Source organism: Ascaphus truei, chromosome 7 (assembly GCF_040206685.1).
Source record: "Ascaphus truei isolate aAscTru1 chromosome 7, aAscTru1.hap1, whole genome shotgun sequence".
NCBI classification, from domain to species: Eukaryota; Metazoa; Chordata; class Amphibia; order Anura; family Ascaphidae; genus Ascaphus; species Ascaphus truei.
Window position 1 is genome coordinate 92,561,352 of NC_134489.1, and position 23,206 is coordinate 92,584,557.

Here is a 23,206-nt window from a genome sequence, read left to right on the forward strand (position 1 = left end):
TCAGCCGCATCCACCAGACAGCGCTAATGGCGCTTAACATTGAGAGCGCCCGCGGCGCCCAAACCGGCAGAAAACATGCCGCATCTGCCCGCGATTTCGAAAATCACGGGGAAACGGCCGCAGGAGGTTAAAGGCGGCCGCCACTGTATATCACTAGATACATTTTGTAGGCACTATATATGTATACATATGTTTTGGGGGGCTATATAACACATAGACATTTTCTTGTGAGACTTTGCACCCTGAATTTGTTTGGATAAATTTGTGGAGACAGTAGGGATGTCTTCTTGGGTGGAGCTGCAGATCACAAGAATTTTAGAACATCTTCACTGTGAAACTTGTGTGAAGTCACTTGCACTGTTTTGTTTTATTATTCTATTGTGTATATCCATTGTAAATGTTTCTGTTGCAGATTGCTTTATGTCTGTAATAATAATAGAATATACATTATTTTTTTCTATATAGTGCAGACTGTGTATACTGCACTGCACATAGAATTTTGCAGGCACAATGAGTCCCTGTCCCATCACGCGTATAATCTATTGTGGGTGTCTGAGGCACAGGGAGATAAAGGGACTTGCCCAAGGTCAAAAGAAGCATTTCAACCATTCTTCCGTGCTTCAAACTCAGTGTCATTGATTTCATAGTCAGGCCCTTTACTCACTAAGCTACTCATTCAACCTGTATTGTATTCATAAGATGTCCTTTATAAATAACCAGACCTACCTTTTAGTTATTACCCCTTCAGGACCAGGAATTGGGATATATCTTAATATTAACTGTAAGGAAAGAATATCCCCCTTGAGCCAGGGTATGAGCAGACATGCAGTAATCAGAATAGATTGTACAGTATGAGATGACAGTAAATTAGAAATAGAAAACAGAACCATAAACAAATATGACACCTATGGCAGACTGTTTAATCTTTCATGCGCTAAGCTTTCACTGGGTCATCCAGTAAAAGCTGAATGCAGACATAGAATCTTAGAAAGGCTAGTAAGTGTTAAGGTACCATGGATTTGGCATAATACTTATTGTATTTGGAAGCATTCTGCCTGAATTACTCCCAGATTGCTAGATGTGAATGAGCTTTATTATTTTGCATGTTCACATTGCATTCCGTAGTCCAATTTCAAGACAGACGTGTGCATGTGTTTAACACAATAACTATGCCTTATTGTATCACCTAAAACTAGGGCCCACATACAGTACACAGCAAAGAGACCAACGCCTAGACTTACAGGTAAATGCACTTCTGTAAGTACTGTAGTGCTGCCACAACTGTGTGCAAATAGCATGGTTCAAACACAACATCATAACAAAGTAGTTAAGGTAATAATTTTAGTCATTTGTTTTTTTCAGCTCACTGCAATCTAACCAAAGATAACTAATTGTTCAAAGTAAACATTCCAATGTAACCACAAAAGGAATCCATTACACAAACATATAATTCACAGTCATTTTAGTGGGCTGTAAACAGTTTGGAATGAGCATAAAATGGAACAAAAATCAAAGTGAGCATTTAGAAATGAAAAAGTGTCTGCTACAAAAGGTCAGTCCCTTTGCTTGGCAAACTATGTAGAAAAGCCTGGGAAAAAGCTGATCACACAAGCACTGAGGGGATTTTAAAGGCAACAACCTCTTTGTTTCTTTAAACAGACATCGGAACCTATAACTGGATCCTGTCAAACAAACGACAGCAAAAAAATATAACAGCTGCTAAGAAGTATAGTTGAGAGATAAAGTTTTAAGAGCAGAGACCCTTCTCAGAAGAGGACCAATTGCCTCTTACGTGTTTGAGCTTGGTTATAAATCTCAGGCTGACTTTTAGGCTTGGAATCAAACTTGTAGTTTTTTTTGTAAAATTGAATTCTTTTCAAAGTACATTGTACTAACACTTCTATGACTATAAGTTAACCTTAGTTTAAAAGTGAAATGATATATGACAATTCACTTATCAGAATTCTTACTGAACTTAGTTGCATACAAATACAGTGGCGGCCGCCTTTAGCCTCCTGCGGCCTTTTCCCCGCGATTTTTAAAATTGCGGGCTGATGCGGGCCGTTTTCGGCAGTTTTGGGCGCTTGCGGGCATTTTCATTGTCTAGCTCTAAGCGCTTTCATTGTCTAGCGCTATTAGCGCTATCTGGTGATTTAGGGCCGCGAGGAAAAGGTCCGTGAGAGACGGAAAACATCCCCGAATTTTTTCGGGGATGTTGGAGATTAAAAGGGGCTGCGACAGTACTTTGGAGCATTCTGCAACATTCTTGCCTACATGTTTGAAATGTGATCAGAGATAATTAGAACACATAATTAAACAAATTGAATATAAAAAGCAATTTTTCACAGAAAATCCCCGTTATCCCTAAAATCATTAAGTTATGGTGATTTTGTTTTAAGTTCTGGACTATTTGCAGTCTTAAAGGCTGGTACCTAGGACCAAAGTTAACTGTTGATAGTGACATAATGTATGCATCTGGCAGGGCCTGTGTCTCTAAAAATCCTTATGTTCTGCGTATTGCGCACTATACTGTAATTGTGAAGCGCTTTGAGCCCCATTCGGAGAAAAGCACTATATGAAATATAGTTATTATTATACCTTACATCAGGAATGTGCAATCTTTCCCTGCTGCGTCCCCCTGCCTGATACCCTCTTTGCTCTTGCTCCCCCTCCCCCAACCTTCTCTCCAGCGTCAAATGACGCAGCGGGGTAACATGACATCATGTTGCCATGCCAACTGGACAAGGTAAGTGAAATTGCAGAGTCCTCACGTCATTTGTTCCAGCTGCATGGAGAGCTGCACAGAGAGAGCCGCCTCTCCCTGCGCATATCTCGCCTGCAATCGCAGTGTTTTAGTAAAAAAATGTAATACTAGTGTACGTGAACAGGGGGTGTCCAGAGCAGAACCGCATTGATTTTAGTTCTGGGAACCCCCTTCTTCCCAGGATACAGGCCATGTTATGGGGTGCCGGTATCTCCTATGCATTTAAATGTCTCGCGTCACGTGACCTTGGGATTTAAATGTATAGGAGATACTGGCACCCCATAACCGGGACCTGTATCTCGGGAAGCAGGGAGTCGTCGGACCTCAAATCAATGCGGTTCTGCTCCAGAGGCCCCCTGCTCATCTACACTAGTATTAAAATGTATATTAAAACAGCTTCATTACCTTTGCGCCCAGCTGCTAAGGCAATGAAGAGGTACAACCTCAATAGCCTGTTTCTTGGGGCAGAGGGGGTGGATGAAGGGAGTATTAGTCCCAGGGTGGGTGGTTAGGCCTGCCTGGAAGGTTGTGGGAGGAGTTAACCACTTCATTACCATAGCAGTGGGAGACACTATGGTAATGACGGGGTTAACTCCTCCTGCAACCTTCCATGCATGCCTAAACACCCACCCTTAGGGCTACTACCCCCTTCACCCAATCCCTCTACCCCCAAGAAACAAAAATAAACACAACCCATACAGTACATAAATGGGCAAATAACTATTATCCATATATGGATAATAGCTCATTTGCCCATTATAAAATAAAACATTAACAAGCCAGCATAAATAAAGTAATTAAAACTTTCTACTTACCCCTGCCATCATGAAGGGCGCCCTCATCAGCATACTCCAGGTCCATGTCCTCCATTGCCTGCAAGAGTACATGAAAAAATACAATCTAATGGCCCCTAACCCCTTAAATTACCTTAGTGATTAATAACCGCTATAGTAATTAAGGGGTTAACCCACCCTCCCCCACTACCCACCCGGGAGGCCTAACCACCCACCCGGGCCCACTATTCCCACCCTCTACCCATTGATTGGCACATTGGTACATCATGCAATATAATATGGGCATAATAAGCCACTATAGCAGTCAATGAATACTGCTATACAAATCATGAAGGCCAAAAATACACAAAAATAAAATAAATACACAAGCACCTAAACACACAAACAATAAAAGACCTAAAAAGTCTAATAGTACATATCACCTTTATGTATCACCAAAACAGCAAAATAATTTAAATTATTTTATTCCAAAACATAACAATAAAATTAAATAAACACCTATCCAAACAAACTATTCAAGAAATAAAACCACTAGCCAACCAATCAATTAAATAACAGCACTAGTCAACAAAACAATTCATTAAGTTAAAATGCGAACTAATCATAAAATGTACTAAAAACAAGCCTTCCAAATTCCAAACAATTTAATCCAAACAATAAACAGAAAAAAATAACAATCAATTGAAAACAAGCATTTGCCAAAAAATGCATTGCCTGTCACTGTATTTATCTGTAGGCACAGATTAATACATTATCAGTCAATGTGCAAGCAAAAACATGAAAAAAAAAAATACAATCAAAAAACCTGAAAAGACAATTACTGTACATATATTCAATATTTATCTTACCTTTAGAAGTCTTCACCCTCCGAATTCCGGCGTATCTGCAAGCTCTCGACCCGCAACGTCATCACCTGCAATCCAACTCCATCCACCTTGACGATCAGCATCAGGTAAAAAAAATCCTTTCATCTGCTTTCTTCTTCTGTAATTCTTTTGTTCTATCTTCTATCTTCTTCTTTCAATCCAACCCATGGTAAATCCAAACGGATGTTGCCTTGTTGAGATGTTACGCTAAAATGAGACTATAGGCCTCATATATGGCCTCTGACGTCACATTTTAGGGTCATATGGTACAGCTCCAATCTGATTAGATGCTGTATTTTGTGACAGGCTTTTTTTTAAATGTATGTGTCGTCATCTCCAAGGGAATTACGTCACATCATTAAAACCACATGGCTGATACCACATGGTATTACAGCCAATAGGATTGCAGACAATTCTTATGCTTTATGAGATATCACTAGAGTTTTTTGTTTGCCTTCCTCTGCATTGTAAATATGATTTATGATAAAGTATCTCTCGTCTAAATTTAGCATAGGTTGAACTTGATGGATGTATGTATCGGAGTAGCCAGAACTATTCACCCAGGACATTTTATGGTTGTATTCATTACACCTTGACATTATTAGTATTCGTCTGTGCATGAGATTGTATTTACCAGGCGCCGTTACAGTATTTGTTTGTTTTATAGTTTCTTTATCTGAGTAGGGTAGTCAGATCACCTGTTTGGCAGCCACCAATCACGTATAACACTATTTTGGTTCTCTGTTGTGGGATATTCACTCTAATTTAGCTTTGTCATGTTAGTAGTAGCGCTTCACATTTTTCTTTTTTCACATAAATCTATGCCCAGGACATACGTGAAAACGTAACTCTCAATGAATTACTTTCTGGTAAAACATTTTTTATAAATTAATACATTTATCACTGTTTTCAAAATACAGTATCAAAAAGTTCCCAATAAATGTTTCTTCCCATACTTGGAACATGAGATTTTCCCATGACATTACAGTGTCCTGGCCGTTGGTTGACCGTTGGCAAAAAGAGTTTAGTTCTTCTGAACCATAACCTTACTGAGTCACTTCTGGCTCCTTTGCATAAATTCTCTTAATACTAGCTAGAGTATTACATTTCATCAAAAGCTTCAATAAATATTGAAATCAAATGTCATATGATTTACAGTACTTCTGCTCTGATAATTTCTCGAAACTCAGTAGCACTGTTTCAAGTCAACAGAGTATGGCTAAATAAAATGAAATAATTAGCAAAAATATGAGACCAACCCTTAAAGAAAATACGGGTAAAGTGTAATATTTTTATGTTATTAGCAAGCACAAGACTGGGTAAGTCTATTACACCAAAAAACATTGAGTCCATTGCATGATTGATTGCTAATCCTCTTCCAAACTCCTACATACTGCATATAAAGTTGAAAAGTGTTAATCCTAAGGAGTTTTCATAAATGGGAACAAGGCAGAAAAGGCAAGAAATGCATTACTACTGTATATGTCATGCATTGTGCGAGGGAACGATAACATTACAAAGTGCAAATTAAGACAAAAGTAACTTTTTAATTATTATTAGATCATTTATTTTTATAGTGCTGAAAGTGTTCGCAGTGCTGTACGCCAACTTCTGCAGGCACAACGAATCCCTGAAACATAGATTTGGACGCCTGTGGGATTTGGAGATAAATGGACTTACCCAGGCTCACAAGGCGTTGACACCAACCTCTTCTTTTGGCCTTCAACAGTGAAAAGCAGTGAGCACCCACAAAGGTGGCCACTACCTAGATCTGGTTTTCACTATGTAGCGCACTTTTGCCCACCCTTTGGGAGATATGGTGGCAACTGTGTGTGTGGTGCATTACCTGAGGCTCACATGAAGCCTGAACCTCCGAGGCTTGGAGCCTGGGGAGTACCTGATCCATCTGGTGACAGCGCCTCCACCTGGGCAGGATCCTAACTGTGTTGGATAACCCCGTCACAGGACAATATAAGAAATACACACATGGTATAAGATAACAGTTTACCGTAGGTATACAATAACAATAGTACCAGTCCCACCAACTCGGCCACGCATGGCGGTACCCTCCAACTCTCTGTCCCCAACTGATAACAGTCCACAAAGTACAGACGGGCCCTTGGGCACCCAACCACCCTGGTGTCCACAAGCAGCAACCCACCCAATGTGTGAGACAGCGCTGCCCCACTAATATGTGTACGGTTGGTGCACTTGTCAAGGTGAGGTATAACGACTGGCGTTGTCTCAGACACGTCAAATGTATCAATATCCCCCTGCAGGGGAAGCTGCAGCCCTATTGGCTGTTGGCCGGCATGTGATCTAGCAGCCCCAAGGGCTGCTGGGTGTTGTAGTCCCCACGGGTGCACCGTTTTGTAATGGCTGCTGCACTTATCACTGCGCATGTGCGATCAAATACAAGATGGTGGCACCCTGCTACGGGAGCCACCGATGCCTGCTGCAACCTCTTACCATTCACCTGCTGTAGAGTAGGTAAGCGGGGGAGGGACCCTGCTACAACTAAAAACTGTTCTCTCTCTGATTTATCTATTTCCCCCCTTCCTCTCTCTGACCATCATCTCTTCTAAATTTCTCTCTCACTTCTCCCCTTCCCCACCTCCATCTACACCTCATTTCAGCAGAGACCTGTGCTCTATTAACCTACCAGCTTTTGATTCCACTTCAAGCTCCTCCCTCTCCTCTCTCAGCTCTGCTCCAGACCCTTACAACCTGGTCAGGAACAACAACTTTGCCCTATACTCATCTTGATTTACATTCCCTGCTTTCTCTCTGCCATGCTCGCCCTTCTAACCCCAGACTGTGGCTAAATTTCGACACACGCATGCTGGATTCCTGCACTCTGAACGCCTCTGGAGGAAATCTCACAATCTCGCAGACTTCCTTCACTACAAATGTATGCTATCCTGTTTCAACTCTGTCATCTATCAAGCTAAACAAATCTACTTTTCTTCCCTAATCGACACGCACAAGTCTAACCCACGCCGACTCTTCCCTGTCTTTAACTCCCTACTCAGAACACCCTCTGAGGCCTCCTCATCTTCCTCCATCTCACCTCAGGACTTTGCCGACTCTTTCAAGGAAAGGTGGAATCCATACGTCAGGACATCCCCTCTGTATCTTCCTCCAATCCTACACCTCTTCCTAACACTCCTTCCTGCCTTCCTTGACTCTTTTTCCACAGAGGAGGATGTGTTGTTGCTGATGATCTCTTCTCCCTCTACCACCTGTCCTCTTGACCTCATTCCCTCCCATCTACTAAAACCACTTGTTCCTACCATAATCCCTACGACAACACACATTTTTCACTCCTCCCTCTACTCTGGTACCTTTCCCTCCTCCTTCAAACATGCAACAGTTATGCCATTACTCAAAAACTGCCAGCTTGACGTACCGGTCTTTCTAACAAGCTTCCTGTCTCCCTCCTGCCTTTTGCCTATATTCTCCTTGTTTTCTCTCGCATGCTCCATTTTCTCAACACCTACTGTATTCTCTCCTAGATCCTCTACAATCTGGCTTCCACACAGCTCACTCCACTGAAGCAGCACTCACTAAAATAACTAATGACCTCCATGCTGCCAAAGACAGAGGTCATTACACTCTGGTCATATTAACCGACCTCTCTGCAACAATTGATAATGTGGACCACCCTTTTCTCCTTCACATTCTCCATACTCTATGTATTCTTACCTCTCCCATCATACTTTCAGTGTCTCTTTTGCTAACACTTCCTACTCCTTTATCAATCTCTTTGTGGGAGTAACAAGGGCTCTGTCCTGGGACCTCTTCTCTTTATACACTCTCTCTAGGTGACCTAATCACATCTCTTGGGTTCAAATATCACCTCTATGCTGATGACACAAATATACTTTTCAATCCCTGACTTGCACCTGCTATACAAACCAAAGTTTCTGAATGTCTCTCCGCAATATCCTCGTGGATGGCCCTCCGCCGACCCAAACTTAAGATGTCATAAACAGAGCTTCTCATATTTTCTCTCAAACCTTGTCCTACTACCTCCTTCCATATTACTGTTTGAAGTACAGATGAACGCAGTTATAACGCGGTGCTCGGAATCCACCCGATGGCACCGCGGTATAACCAGAATCACGATTAAAAAAATGGAGGCCGCGAGTGAAGCAGGGGGGGGGACGACTGTGTGACCCAACTTAGACCCAAATCCGGAGTCCCTACAGGTGTTTCCCCCTCTCCCAGCACCATCCCGAAGAAGTGCCCTTGAGTCACATAACCAGGCCCATGGCGGCCATGCGAGTCCCCACGAGTCCCCGCAGTGAGGTGGCCATCTTACCTCCAGGGACTTGCTGCTGGCATGCATTGAAGTGGAGGAAAGTGCTCCTTCCCCGGGGGATGAACCCGACAGAGAGAGAGAGAGGGAGGTAGGTAGAGGTATGTGTGTCATATGCTCATTCCCATGGGTTTATTTTCATCTGTGCTGTTATCAATAAGGGTTTCAGTGCTCCGCTTGCTACAGAGAACACTGTCATTAAAAAAAAAAAAAAAGCTGAATAAAGTTTTCTTTTTCTATTCAGCCTTCAAAGAAAATGTGCATTTTATTATACTCACCAGTAGTACTCTGGTGGTGTGTGTTTTTTTAGAAAGGTAGCAAATGTAATTGTATTATATAATTTCTGCAGGAAATGTGTTCACGGATGTTCACCCCTAATGCCTTCCGTTGTACAGTGTGAAACCCAGTGATTCAGTGTGGCGCTAAAACACAGTGATAGTGATATTTAAATAATATTAAAATAATATTAAATAATATATTGTGTAACTGAAAGAAACTCTCAACCTTCCAGGGAATATACACTGATTCCCTCACAAAACGTTTGAATCCAGGACAGGAAGGGAGCAGGATCGTCAGGAACACCCAGAAAAAAACATACAATAACAAATCATAGTGTAGTACTTAAGGACAATTATGGGTCAGATTTCAGGAAAAACTTGGCTCTTACGGATCGCCTACTTACAAGAAGCAGGATAAAAAACAGCGTTTTTGTATGTAAAGTTGAATAATATATTCCTCCGCCTAAGATAGCAGCATACAGCAGTCACTGATGGTTGTAAACTGGATAGTGTAATCGCCGGGGCTTTCGCTCTCACAGAACAGCAACCGCATTCATACAGAGAAAGAGGGAAACATAGTGTGTACCAGGTAACACTAAAAATTTATAAAAGAAGCATAGAAATGTGTACTCACAATGCAACGTGTGAGCACATTCACATAAAGGTTTCTTTGAATATCAGGCAGCTACACGAACGGCTTGGCAGTTGGAAATGTCCTCCACTCCACTCAGAAATCCCCTCCTCGAGGGTGCCCCCTCGTCCGGATAGATGGCGTCTGACGTCACTTCCTGGCCTCGGAATGACGCCTTCCGGTGAGGACGGGAAGATCAGGGGGTATGGAAGACTCGCCGAGCCGCAGCAGCAGTGCCTCTGGGGTTGGAGCAGGCTATCAGACCATCAGGTTATGATGCAGCTGTACTCTGTCTCCTTCCTTAGCTTGGCTCAACGCGTTTCACTGCATCCGCAGCTTCCTCAGGAGCAATCTCCGTCCTCACCGGAAGGCGTCATTCCGAGGCCAGGAAGTGACGTCAGACGCCATCTATCCGGACGAGGGGGCACCCTCGAGGAGGGGATTTCTGAGTGGAGTGGAGGACATTTCCAACTGCCAAGCCGTTCGTGTAGCTGCCTGATATTCAAAGAAACCTTTATGTGAATGTGCTCACACGTTGCATTGTGAGTACACATTTCTATGCTTCTTTTATAAATTTTTAGTGTTACCTGGTACACACTATGTTTCCCTCTTTCTCTGTATGAATGCGGTTGCTGTTCTGTGAGAGCGAAAGCCCCGGCGATTACACTATCCAGTTTACAACCATCAGTGACTGCTGTATGCTGCTATCTTAGGCGGAGGAATATATTATTCAACTTTACATATAAAAACGCTGTTTTTTATCCTGCTTCTTGTAAGTAGGCGATCCGTAAGAGCCAAGTTTTTCCTGAAATCTGACCCATAATTGTCCTTAAGTACTACACTATGATTTGTTATTGTATGTTTTTTTCTGGGTGTTCTTCCGTTGTACAGTAACATTATAAAAACCGGGGAGAATGTTATTCTGCTGGAAGTGTTCTCCTTATTGTATGTTCAGTATATTACAAAGTGGCATTGATGCCTCACTAATAGATATACCAGCGCAGGTTGCAACTTCCCGAGCCCTGTCCAAGTATTTCTGCAGATATTGGGGTTAAGACCTGCAGGTGTTCTCTGTACCCCCATGTAGGGCCGTGGGTTACTCACATGTAAACGTATAATTTGGATTCTTTAAATAAGTATCATTGCAACAAAGTATCTATAACATAATCAGTGCGGCATCACCAGCGTTAGCGCTAGTGTTAGTAATAAAGCTTTGGGGGGGGAATTTAAAAAAAATGTAAATTGTTATAAATCGGGAGCCACGCTTAGCCCGCGTTATAGCGGATCCGCGTTGTAGCAGATCACGCAATAACAGGGTTAAGCTGTACTATCATTCACCCAGTAGCACAAGCACGCTGCCTAGGGGTCACACTCAACTCCTCTCTCACATTCTCCTTTCAAAAGGGGGCTAAAACCTGTAAGGTAGCTAAAACGTCATTTTTTCCTTCCCAATATTACAAAGATACGCCCTTTCCTCAGTTGCTCGACTGCTAAAACTCTGATAGACACTCATTCTCGCTCGTCTCGATTACTGTAACCTCCTGCTGTCCGGCCTTCCTGCCCCTCACTTGTCTCCCCTACAATCTATCCTAAACGCTGCTGCCAGGATCACTTAATCTTTCCTAAATTTATCTCAGAGTCTCCACTGCTGAAATCCCTCTCCTGGCTTCCTATAAAATCTTGTATCACACACTCAATTCTCCTCCTCACTTTTAAAGCTTTACACTCTTCTGCTCCTCCTTACATCTCAGCCATAATTTCTCGCTATTGTAGCCTAGCCTCCGGCCACTACCTATTTTCCTGGGCCCTACCAGTGTAAGTCCTGTTTGGTGCAGGCAGTGGATGGGTTAATTCCTTCAGAAAGGCCTTGTGTGCTTTTGCAGCCTTAGACACATTTGATGTATTGAAGGGCGGGCATAGCAACAGCCAGAGAGTATCAGCCTGAGGGGTGAATACTGGATGTGATGGCCTATCAGTATCCAGATCTGTCTTGTTATGAGACAGAGTTACAGTCACACCCAAAGGGTATAAATATAAATACTGGCACTCTCACACAAGTGGAGGTGTCTCTTTCTTCCCCTGGGTCTCACTAGGAGGCCTCAGGAGGAGCACCATTACCATCACGTTCCTAATAGGAAATATATGCAATGCTGTAAGATCAGAACCTACAATAAACACCATTGTACCATCATCAGTGTGATTCACTGTCTAAGGACCAAGAAAGGTGTCAGTATGACTCTCCTTCCATCCCAAGGACCCATGTTGACTGGAGGCGCTGCAACCATGAATAAGGTACCCTGTAAATCCTGTCCTGTTCTCCCCACAACACCGTAGAGCACTCAGCCATCTTGTTGCCACACAGGTGCGCACCACCGGAATAGCAGAAGAAGCAGACACCAATATCACTTGGGGGGAGGGGGGGGTACAAGGGCTACACTATCCAGACTCTTGCGTTCTGATCAAGGATGTCTTCTCTCTACCCCTTTGGTATCTAAAGCATTCTCCCACATTAAACCTTTCTCACTGACTGCCTCACACCTCTTGAATGCCATTCCTCTCAATATCTGACTAGCACCCTCTCTATCCCCATGTCTGTCTCTCTGTCTCTCTGTCTCTCTGTCTCTCTGTCTCTCTGTCTCTCTGTCTCTCTGTCTCTCTCTCTCTCTCTCTCTCTCTCTCTCTCTCTCTCTCTCTCTCTCTCTCTCTCTCTCTCTCTCTCTCTCTCTCTCTCTCTCTCTCTCTCTCTCTCTCTCTCTCTCTCTCTCTCTCTCTCTCTCTCTCTCTCTCTCTCTCTCTCTCTCTCTCTTCCTCCCTCCCTCCCTCCCTCCCTCCCTTTCACTCACCAATCTCACTCCCCCCTGCCTCATGTAACCCCTCACACCTCCCTCTCACTCAATTCCCTCCTCCTCTCTCTCTACTCCCTCTCTCCCCTTCATCACTCAATCCCCTCACAATCAATCCCCCTGAGGGCTGCTACAGTTACCTTCCCCAGCACCCCCTCCCCCCCCACACACACACACACTCTTGAGCTCCCTGCATTGCGGACATCAGCGGCATGGTGGTTACGCCACTTTATTTAATATTTTGTATTTAATTTTAATTCGTAAAAATTAGGACAGAAACCTGTTCACTATTTGAAGATCACGAAGAGGATACATAGTCATGTGGCCATTCCAGCATTCTAAAATGTTTTTGATTCAGTACTTCGGAAAGTGGTGTGTGGATCTAGAAGAGAAGGCTGAAAAAACAATAGGCTCAAATGATTGTAGCCTGATATGGAAAATAACAAAAGTTGTCCAGTAAATACTATTGTTCTATAAAAGCAACAGAGCGCTGATTAGGTGCTATCGTATGGAAAACCCTATTGAATATACTGTATACAGTACATGTATGGGGGGGGGTTGTACTTATGTTTTTTCTATGCATTGCAATTGCCTACCAACCTATTAATCATATTAGCTCAAAGGCTAGCAGCCACTGCTAAATGTAGAGGGGGATTAGGTGTGTTGAAGAATGGGGTAGTAAAGATAAGTGATTTGATTAGGTGCCCCAGGGAGGCAGGCTAGTCCACACCGGGGGTAGGGTTAACCCAGTGTAGGCCATAGCAGTTAGTAAGACACTGAATGGCAATACTTCACTGGCCTTTATGGCATGCAATGTGTACTGAGATGGAAAAATACAGGTGTGTGGAATTAGAACAGGTGTGGGCAATTGATTGAGCTACCTGTGCTGAAGCAGGAATATCCTGAAAACTTGACCTGTTGGTGGCCCTTGAGGATTGGAGTTGCCCCCCCCCTGAATTCTCTACTCACAAGTTCACAATGCAATACTTCATTTATTGTAATACCCAAGAACAGAGGAGAAACAACGTTTCATTTCCCATATGTTCCTTTACTTTCCATACGGTCCATATTGGTCCGTATACCTGTTACAATAAATGAAGTATTGCATTGTGAACTTGTGAGTAGTGATCTACCTTCTACCTCTGTCCTAGAGGAGACCTACTGTGCATTTTGAGGAATTTGTTTGTATATAGAGCCACCCATGTACATAGCGCTTTACAGCAGTAATACGCGTGTCATAATGGGAATAAGTAGACATTAGGAAAAGGAGTCCCCACGCCGAAGAGCTTACAATCTAAGTAGTGAGAAAAAATAAAGAAGATGTATATACACTGTATATTGAATCAAGGTTGATAAAGTATATTCTACTACTATTGTTTGGCTCAGTAAAAGAGGAAAGTAAAACATATTATTATAAACTGGTAAAATCATTTGTATGTGTACGTTTTCCTTTATTTATGTTTCTTTTTACCTTATACAGCATCTTGTCCTCTTTAACAAATGTCTGTAGTACACTAAATACATTTAACCCTTACCCTAATTTCTCTTCCATGGTAATACTGTATGTGATTATCTTTAGTAACAACAATTATGGTTAGTTATTAATCATGTGCTGCCAGTACTTCACTTCCTCTAAAGCACAATAATTACTTGCAGTACTGTATTTAAAAGAGGCCCAATAGTTTCGCTTTTTCACGTAAACGTTCATGCTTTCAAGTTATTTTCCTACCTTTTTGACATAAATGTCATTGAACAAATACAATGGACAGTCTCTCCTAATATGGAACCTACCTCTTTTTTCAACAGCTTCTATACAATGTTTTACAAAGTGTGGGACTGTTGCATGTTCCCGTTTGCAGAGTGTCTCCAGTGGACAGCCAAAGACTTGATCTATACAGGAAGAAGACAGATTATAAATTAAAAATAAAGACAAATATTTTGTAAATTTTGTTGCCTTATTCTATTTAATTCCTACTGCACTCACTGTTTGTTTAAATACATGTACTAGTTTTTATTTTATTTTAATTACCATGTTCACCATCTCTTTGGCTGAAGAGCCGTGCAAAAAGATATATACTGTATGTGCGAAACAGCAACAGTTTTTTGGAATTAGAAAATGCAGTGAAGAGTCCCACGTAAATATTCAATTTTTGTCCAATAAATCCCATTAAATCCCTCACTAGAATGTCAGAACCAACAATGCTCTAGGACAGTTCTCAACTCCAGTTCTCAAGCCCCCCCAACAGGTCTGGTTTTCAGGATATCCCAGCTTCAGCACAGCTGGCTCAATCAGTGGCTCAGTCAAAGACACCTGTGCAGAAGCAGGGATATCCTGAACACCTGTGCAGAAGCAGGGATATCCTGAACAACTGTGCAGAAGCAGGGATATCTTGAACACCCGAGCTGTTGGGGTGTCTTAAGGACTGGAGTTGAGAACCCCTGTTCTAGGGTGTATTGTAAGTAACCAATCCAATCAAACCATTTCCATATTGCTTCCCGGAGATCCTACTCTGTATAAAAGGATTGAGCTGCAGTGTGAAGAACCTTAACCTTATAAAGACTCTTCATATCCTTTTCCTCTATGTGGACTTCATAATGTTAGTCATAATATAAGGTTCGGATGAAAATATTTTTATACATTGTATTTCTTTCTCTTAACACTAGCACACTCTATAAAAGTGTTGGGTTTTTTTGTACAAGTTTGTTACACAACTTCTCTCATTTTATTTATTTTTTACTGAAAAAGATCACAAAATTCAGTCACATATCAAGTAAGTGGGTTTTGCAAATCTTAAGTATAGACAATAATTAACAGGTAGGCTGGGCAATTTTTACAAGAATTACATGTATGTATATCTTTAAATAGCGCTTCACAGCAGTAATACATGTGACATAATAATATAACACATAATGGGAATAAGTGCTTGAGATAAAAGTAACATTAGGAAAAGGAGCCTCTGCCCCGATGAGCTTTCAATCTAAGTGGTAATTAGAGAGAACTTACAGAGACAGTAGTTGAGATGTATAGTAACAGCCACGGAGCTACCCATATGCTTTGTTAAGGAGGTGTGTTTTTAGATAGGTCTTAAAGGTGGATAGAGAGGGTGCTAGTTGGAAATTGAGGGGAAGGGCATTCCAGAGGTGGCAGTCAGTGAGAAAGGTTGAAAGTGGGAGAGGGCTTTAGATACAAAAGGGGTAGAGAGAAGACATCCTTTAAGCAGGATGCAAGAGTCGGAGTGGTGTATAGTGAGAAATTAGGGCTAAGATGTAAGGGAGGGGCAGAAGAGTGTAAAGTCTTTAAAGTGAGGAGGAGTATTTTGAGTGAGACGGGATTTGATAGGAAACTAGGAGAGTGATTTCAGCAGGAGAGATGCTGAGACAGATTTAGGAGGCAGTAAAGTGATTTTAGGAGGAGTGTTAAGGATAGATTGAAGGGGAGACAGGTGAGAGATAGAAAGGACGGAGAGCAGAAGGTTACAATAGTCGGGACGAGAGAATGAGGGCCTGCATTAGAGTTTTATCAGTAGAGTGACAGAGGAAAGGGCTTTTTTGCAATGCTGTGAAGGAAAAAATGACAGGTTTTAGCTACATTTTGAATGTAAGAGGAAAATGTGAGGGAGAAGTCAAAATTTGACACCTAGTCAGCATGCTTGTGATACTGCGTGTATGATAGTACTGCCATCAATAATGTAGAAGGGGACAGTAGTGCCAGGCTTGGAAGGAAGTATGAGGAGCTCAGTTTTTGAATATGTTAAGTTTGAGTTGGTGGTGGGCCATTCCGGCTGATATAGCGGAGAGACATTTAGAGACTTTGGTCTGTACAGCAGGTGTAAAATCATGAGTTGAAAAGTAAATGTGTGTGTCATCAGCATGGAGGTGATAGTTGAAACCAAGATATGTGATAAAGTCCCCTAGAGAGAGTGTGTAAAGAGAAAAGAGAAGAGGTCTCAGGACAAACCCATGAGGTACACCCACAGAGAGATCAATAGCAGAAGAGGAAGTGTTAGCAAACGAGACACTGAAAGTACGATGGGAGAGGTAAGAGGAAATCCAGGATAGAGCTCTGTTCCGGATACCAAGAGTATGGAGAATGTAAAGAAGAGGGTGGTCCACTTTATTGATTAAATATAATCTAAACATTTTTAATTAAATATAAATAAATATCAATTTCATTGAATGCATTGCAGTGTATGGGATTTTTAGGGCAAAGTTGAAAGAATTTGTGTTTTAAATACTTGATTCAGAAAGTGAAAATGTATCTTTTTTGAGTTTGCTAGCAAATGATTCTCACAACTGCTTCAATCCATTGGTGAATGGGTTAATTTATTTCCTTAACGTACTAATTATTCATAAACACCTCTTGCTTTACATGTCAAGATGTGGAAATCCATGCTAATTAAAACTAATATAAATCTCAGACACATCAATGGCTCTTTCTTGTACTGTTTCTTAAATTAATGTTTTCAATAAATCTGAAGTAGGTGAAAAGCAAGTGAATTTTTGTTTTGTTTCTATTATTTATGGCATTTCAGTAGGAACAATATTTTCTTTATGCACATGTCCCTACTAGATAATTGGGTAATATTGTTTAAATAATTATGCGGGGATTGTCAATTCCAGTCCTCAAGGCTCCTCCCCCCCACCCACCCAACAGTTCTGGTTTTCAGGATAGCCCTGCTTCAGCACAGGTGGCTCAATCAGGGGCTCAGCCGAAGACGTCATCGACCCCACACCATAAATAATGGAACAGCCTGGAGGATTAGTCAAACATTTATGGATCTTGGGAAGATGGTAGAAAATAGGGAGGCGATCGGTTTAAATTATATCCAAATAAGAACCTATTGGATCTTTAAAATGAACAGCTTATTTTCCAATGATATCAAGAATATTGATATAAGTAGTATTGTTTAATAGCAAATGCCTCTGTGTCTTTAATATCTATTGGACATTTGCATATCTGTTGTTTTCAATTATCTATTGTGTATTCTAGTGGGGATTTAATTATGTACTTTGTTATTTTACAAAATATATTAAATTCAAGGTTGTTGCCTTTGGCGTTCTCTATATTTGTATTGATTTAAATTTACATTTACTATTAGTACAGTACATCACATATTGTGAAAGATATCTGCTAATCCTCACTGGGTGTTTTCTCTGTAGTCACTCTGTGGCTATTGGGCCCTCTAGCTACAGCTCAACTAATTTCCCATTTATTGTATTGGAATCTCTTTTAAGAAATGTTTAGGTTAAGTTAATACGCTTGCCAAATTTGTCAAATAGGATATAAATGATGTATCCATTTGTAGATTTATTAATGAATTGATGCCCTAATTGTTTAAATGATTTGCACCCTATAAAAGACATCTGTTTGAAGGTCTAAGGCACAAACCCCATGATGAAGTCACCGTAACAGGTGATGAAACGTGTGGGGACACGTTACTTATTTTCTGTCATCACGCATAGATGGGAGAACACCATAGTGAAGCTCTGCAGTGAGTGCATTCTTCTACAAAGCGCTACACAGAGTTTCTCAGGAACATAAGGATTGTTTCTACATCAGCTGTCCGTTTTCCTACGAAAATATGGTGAGTTTAGGGGATTGTATCCTATAATTTGAGTGACTGACTTAGCAGTCAAGATCCCTGCGGAACTCAGTATTTACAATCATAACAGACTCATGTCAAACCCACCCTATATGCTATCAAGTTCAGGTGAGGTGATTATACAACCTATTGAGAGGTGCTGTGTTATATACATGGAGTTAATGCATTGAGTTCATTGTTTATTAGGACTTTGTCATCACACTGCTTTACTCTACTTACTGGTTTCAATACAGGACTTTAACAGCCGAGTTCATTATTCTGATGGGGAGAGTTGGTTACTTAGTAGCTCATTTACCAAACCATTAAGGACATTGTGGCAAACCCCCATTCAATACTATCCCATGTGATATTGAACCTGTTGTTTTGATACAATCAATTGTTAATTAACTATTTTTGTCTCAACAAGGGAGCATTATCTTTTTTATATGGATTAAATAACACAAATGTGCTGTTATTTTACCATGTAGTGTGCACTTTTTCCTTTTTCTTTTGAACAATCTTTATGGATGTGGATCATCTTTTAGAAAAGCAGCCTTTTTTCCATTACCGTTTCTGAATTTAACTACAGACGCGTTATTTTTAGATTTGTCCACGTACTGATAGTTATTGTTTTCCATTCATTTTTTATTGTTTTTTTAATTTTTATATTTATTTTTTTGTTTTTATTTCCCCTTCCACTCCCCCTCCTATCCCTCTTTTCTTCCTGCATTTTTGATTTTCACATTACATTTACTGGAACACTAGACATTATTATTAGTGTATTCATATTTGCTAGTAACACTCAATATAACATCTTTTACTATTATTACACTGCATTATCACATTTGTGTGCCTTATATTTATAACATATTAATTTACACAATTAGTTAAATATTTGGGAGAGCTGCAGCACCGACCTTGTTCACTTTTGTAAAGATATACATACTGTACAATTTCTCAATCTTCAGGTATATTTTCAAAGTCAAGAACAAATTTGATCTTCAGAAAGTGCATTGAACTGACACTAGATTGTTCTGTGCTGCTAGATTGAATATCTGATTCAGTTATTTTAAGCTGCCTATGTATTTTGACATTTTCATAACAGAACATGAGTCACTGTAAATATGAAATTGGCAATTCATCAATATTATACAAAACAACTTCAGATAGAAACTTCAAATTGAAATAACGTATAATCTAGCTCCATAATTGATGTGTATGGTTTTGTCAATTGATAGCTTAGTTACATTTTGAAAGAAAAAAACTGGAAGAATGAAAGTGAACTTGCCTCATTCATTAAACAAAGTTATTTATTAGGGTAATGTAGTTTTCCGTCCATATTAGCTACTGTATATCAATAACCAATTACCAGTATTACATCAAAAATGGCCTAATGTAATAATAATTGTCCTAATTAGTTCAGACAATGTACACAGCAGCACAACAAGGAGACGATAGAAAAATGTAAACTACAAATCGTTTCTTATAGTGATATGGAAGCACCTGGAACTTTATCCCAAAAAAGGTTTGATTTTCCAGATGTACTTTTTTTTGTTCAAATAATGATCTTTGAAAAGAAATGAGCAAAATATATTTTCAAATTATAATATATGATCTAAGATTTACAGTCATGTTCAATATGCAGTGAAACCACTTCGCAGTTAGAGATGGGTGAATCCACCCAAATCCGTGTCCCTGATTTTTTTCACATTTTCAACCCAAAGTCCATTTCGCGGTGTAAAATCCACAAATGTATTTTGTTCGGTTTTAATCTGTGCGAATTCATCAAAAACTGCCATTGGATACAACCCGTGGACGGATTTGTAGAATCCAATCCGAGGATTCAGCAATCAGTTGGCGGATTCTAGAAATCTGTCCACAGGATGCGGAATCCAAGAAGTGTATTGGTAATAATAATTAAAATGCAAATCGCCCTTTTTGACATAGATCCGCCGATATCCGCAGACAAAAGGAACCGGCCAATCCAAATCCACCCCCAAAAATCTCCAATCTCTATTCCCATTGCTGGAAAGGAGTTGAACAGTCTAATAAATGTGATTAAAATGTTCTCCAGCAGAGGAGAGTGGATTAATTGCATACTGTATAAGGGCCTATGAATAAAAGGAAAATAAGTGACTTTGATTTTCATAGAGATAAGATATTTAGAATTAGACTTTTTTTATTATAGGAAAGACTAGAGGCTAAACTAGAAATCCACAGTTTATGATTGTGTATGTTTTTTTTCTGTATACTGTATTTTTTTCTCAAATACCTGGGAAAAAGACACAATTTCTACATTGTAAAATACAATGTTACTCTTAATACTCCCCTAAGTATAAGCAAGTCCTTATTTATCTTAACAAACTTTCTCAAATTTCTCAGGAAATTTTATTTTTTCAGACTTCCGAAAGCTATTGTTCATCATTAAATTATGTAAATGAATCATAAGGAAATACAGTTCATTATATAAAAAAATAATTCCCATGTAAAACCATTAGTTCACAAGAGCATGTACAAAAAGGTTGCATACTATGCCCATATTCAGCTCGAATCATTCATTGCTTCAGCTGCTATCAATTTAAAGCCAATGAAACTCCCACACTGAGTCCATTTGAACAGTCAATTTTAATATCTTGGGGAATCTGTAGTTATTCTGAATTGGCTGCAAAAGCAGAACTAACAAGTTAAGCTCTAACCATAAGTCTACATCAGGCTGGCTAACCATACATCAAACAGAGGCAGATAGTCAATAGCAGACGTAAAAAAAAAAAAAAACAACCGTTTTTTTTAACATGGACAATATATGTATATACATCTAACTAGTCACTTCTTCCTTTGCAACATTGCGAAGATATGCCCCTTCCCATGTCCGACTACCACTAAAAACCTAATGCATGTCTGTATTGATTACTGTAACATTCTTTTATCCAGCCTCCCTGCCTCTCTCCTTCATAATCAATCCAAAATGCTGCTGAAATCACCTCCTGCTCTTCTAGGCGCACCCAACCTTCGGAACAATCATTTCCATATAAACTACAAAATTCTCCTCCTTTCTTTTAAGACGCTACAATCCTCTGCCCCTCTACTTATCTCAACTGTGAATTCTCGTTACACCACCACTCGTCTTACACTCAACCTAAGATTGTCTCCTCAACTTTTACCTCTACAGCCCTCACTCGTCTTAAAACCATTTTCACTAATATCTCCCTACAGTACCTGTGGAATGCTTTTCTACTCAATATTCAACAAGCACCTTTCCACATTCAAAGCCCAGCTATAAATCCACCTCTTAAAAGAAGCATCTCCTTAAAATTTCCACGCCTCTACTACAAACTCCAGGTGCATGTGACCTCCCCTGACTGCACTTTTATTCCTTCTGCGCCTATAAGCCTCCCAACATACCACATAGATTGTAAGCTCTATGGGGCAGGGTCTCCTTTTGCCTTTTGTTGCTATTTACCTGTCACACCTATTCCTATTGTTTGTAATTTATTTACTGTACCTTGTATTATAATTTTGGAAAGAGCTGCGTACATTGCTGATACTATATACTGCTGCGGCCCCTTTTATCCTCCTACTTACCCGTAAAAATGCGGGGATGTTTTCAATTTGTCTCGGGCTTTTCTGCGCGTCGGCCGCATCATCAGACAAGCGCTAATGGCGCTTAACATTGAAAGCGCCCGCGACACCGGAAAACAGCCGAAAAAATGCTGCATCTGCCCGCGTTTTTAAAAATCCCACGGTGGCGGCCGCAGGAGGTTAAAGGCGGCCGCCACTGTAAATACAATTATACTGTACATACATACATACATTGACAAAGCATTAAAAAAGAGGCATGTTGGTACTGACATCATGCTTCAGAAAAGCTTTGGGAAATCACTTATGGAGAGTTTTTATACATTTTTAAACATATGAATTCTGCATAGTCTGGGGTGGGTGCTACTAATGTTAAATCTAAATCCACAGCAAACTAGTCATCTTATATTCTCACTAGTATGGATGTCACATGCATATATTTGTAAATTGATAAACAGATGTAGCCAAGTTAACCTTCCCCACAGACATAGGGGGAAAAAAAACTTTTTCTGAGGCTCGGGGGAAAATATAAGCTGCGGGCAGCGGCTCTCTATTAACTTATAGGCTGCCCACAGCCACGGAATGCAGCGGTCCGTTTCCCCAGCCACAGAGAATGTTAATGTGGCTACATCTCTGTATATCATTCTGTAAAGGTTCTGAAAAATGTGAAATCTCAGGGAGTTTAAAAGACACCATATTGACCTCCCTCAGGGGATATAACTTGAGCACACTCTTCATGAACTCATCAGGGAAGATATACTTTAGTTAGTAGAGGAGTGAGATGCAAGCTCTGGGGTACCACTGAAACCCATTTGTTATTATGCTGCATAAATGTTGACAAACATACACATATATAAAGGTTTGTATACCCTAAACATACCTGAAGCGGCATTTATAATAAGCAGAGCATTTCACTCATTCCCTCTAAGTAAGGTCCTTATTCTATATGCTGTGAAGTCATCTTCCTCATCATGGAAAAAAAATTCAGTAGCATTTAAACAAATACAATTGAAATGTTCTGTAATACAGGGAAGGTGGCTTTATAGCATACCTAACTGGAGCTTCAATTTAAGTACTGTACCAAGGGATCATAGAATGGCATAACTTCAATTTAACTTACAGTGTACAGTACTGTTGGTATCTGTTCAGTACTGTACTTTCTGACCCCTGTAATAGTATGGAAAGTGTTATGAACCAAATTGGTGATCAGTAAAGGCAATGCTCATTCTGACCAATTTGATTTACTGAATAAAGGATGAGATCTGTTTTTAATTTGAATTAACAAAACCATCATACTATAAAGTACATGAAAAATGTTCGAGCTGCAAAACAAATAGCAAAATAAGTCTCACTTAAATCTTCATTTCCCTAAATTGTGAAACAACAACATTTTGCAAGGACTGTAATCACTTCTCTACCTTTAATAAGTCCTTTCTCTTGCAGAGTTTTCAATGACGGTCTGCGGGAAATGAACTTCTTCAGTCTGGTTTTAACCCGGTTTCTATCACAGGTGTCTGATGCACTGTAGTTCAATTTAGATACTGCAAACAA

General features: G+C 40.3%; 1 protein-coding gene across 2 annotated transcripts in view; it reads right to left on the minus strand.

Annotated features, from left to right (window-relative positions):
* Positions 1–23,206, minus strand: part of ARHGAP15 (Rho GTPase activating protein 15) — a 491,379-nt gene that overhangs the window by 204,184 nt on the left and 263,989 nt on the right. For both annotated transcript variants that reach the window (XM_075609463.1, XM_075609462.1), the window contains 2 exons: positions 23,074–23,196; positions 14,289–14,387 (listed from right to left, as the gene is read on the minus strand). In XM_075609463.1, coding sequence (XP_075465578.1) covers positions 14,289–14,387; positions 23,074–23,196 — 222 coding nt within the window. The remainder of the gene's footprint in view (positions 1–14,288; positions 14,388–23,073; positions 23,197–23,206) is intronic.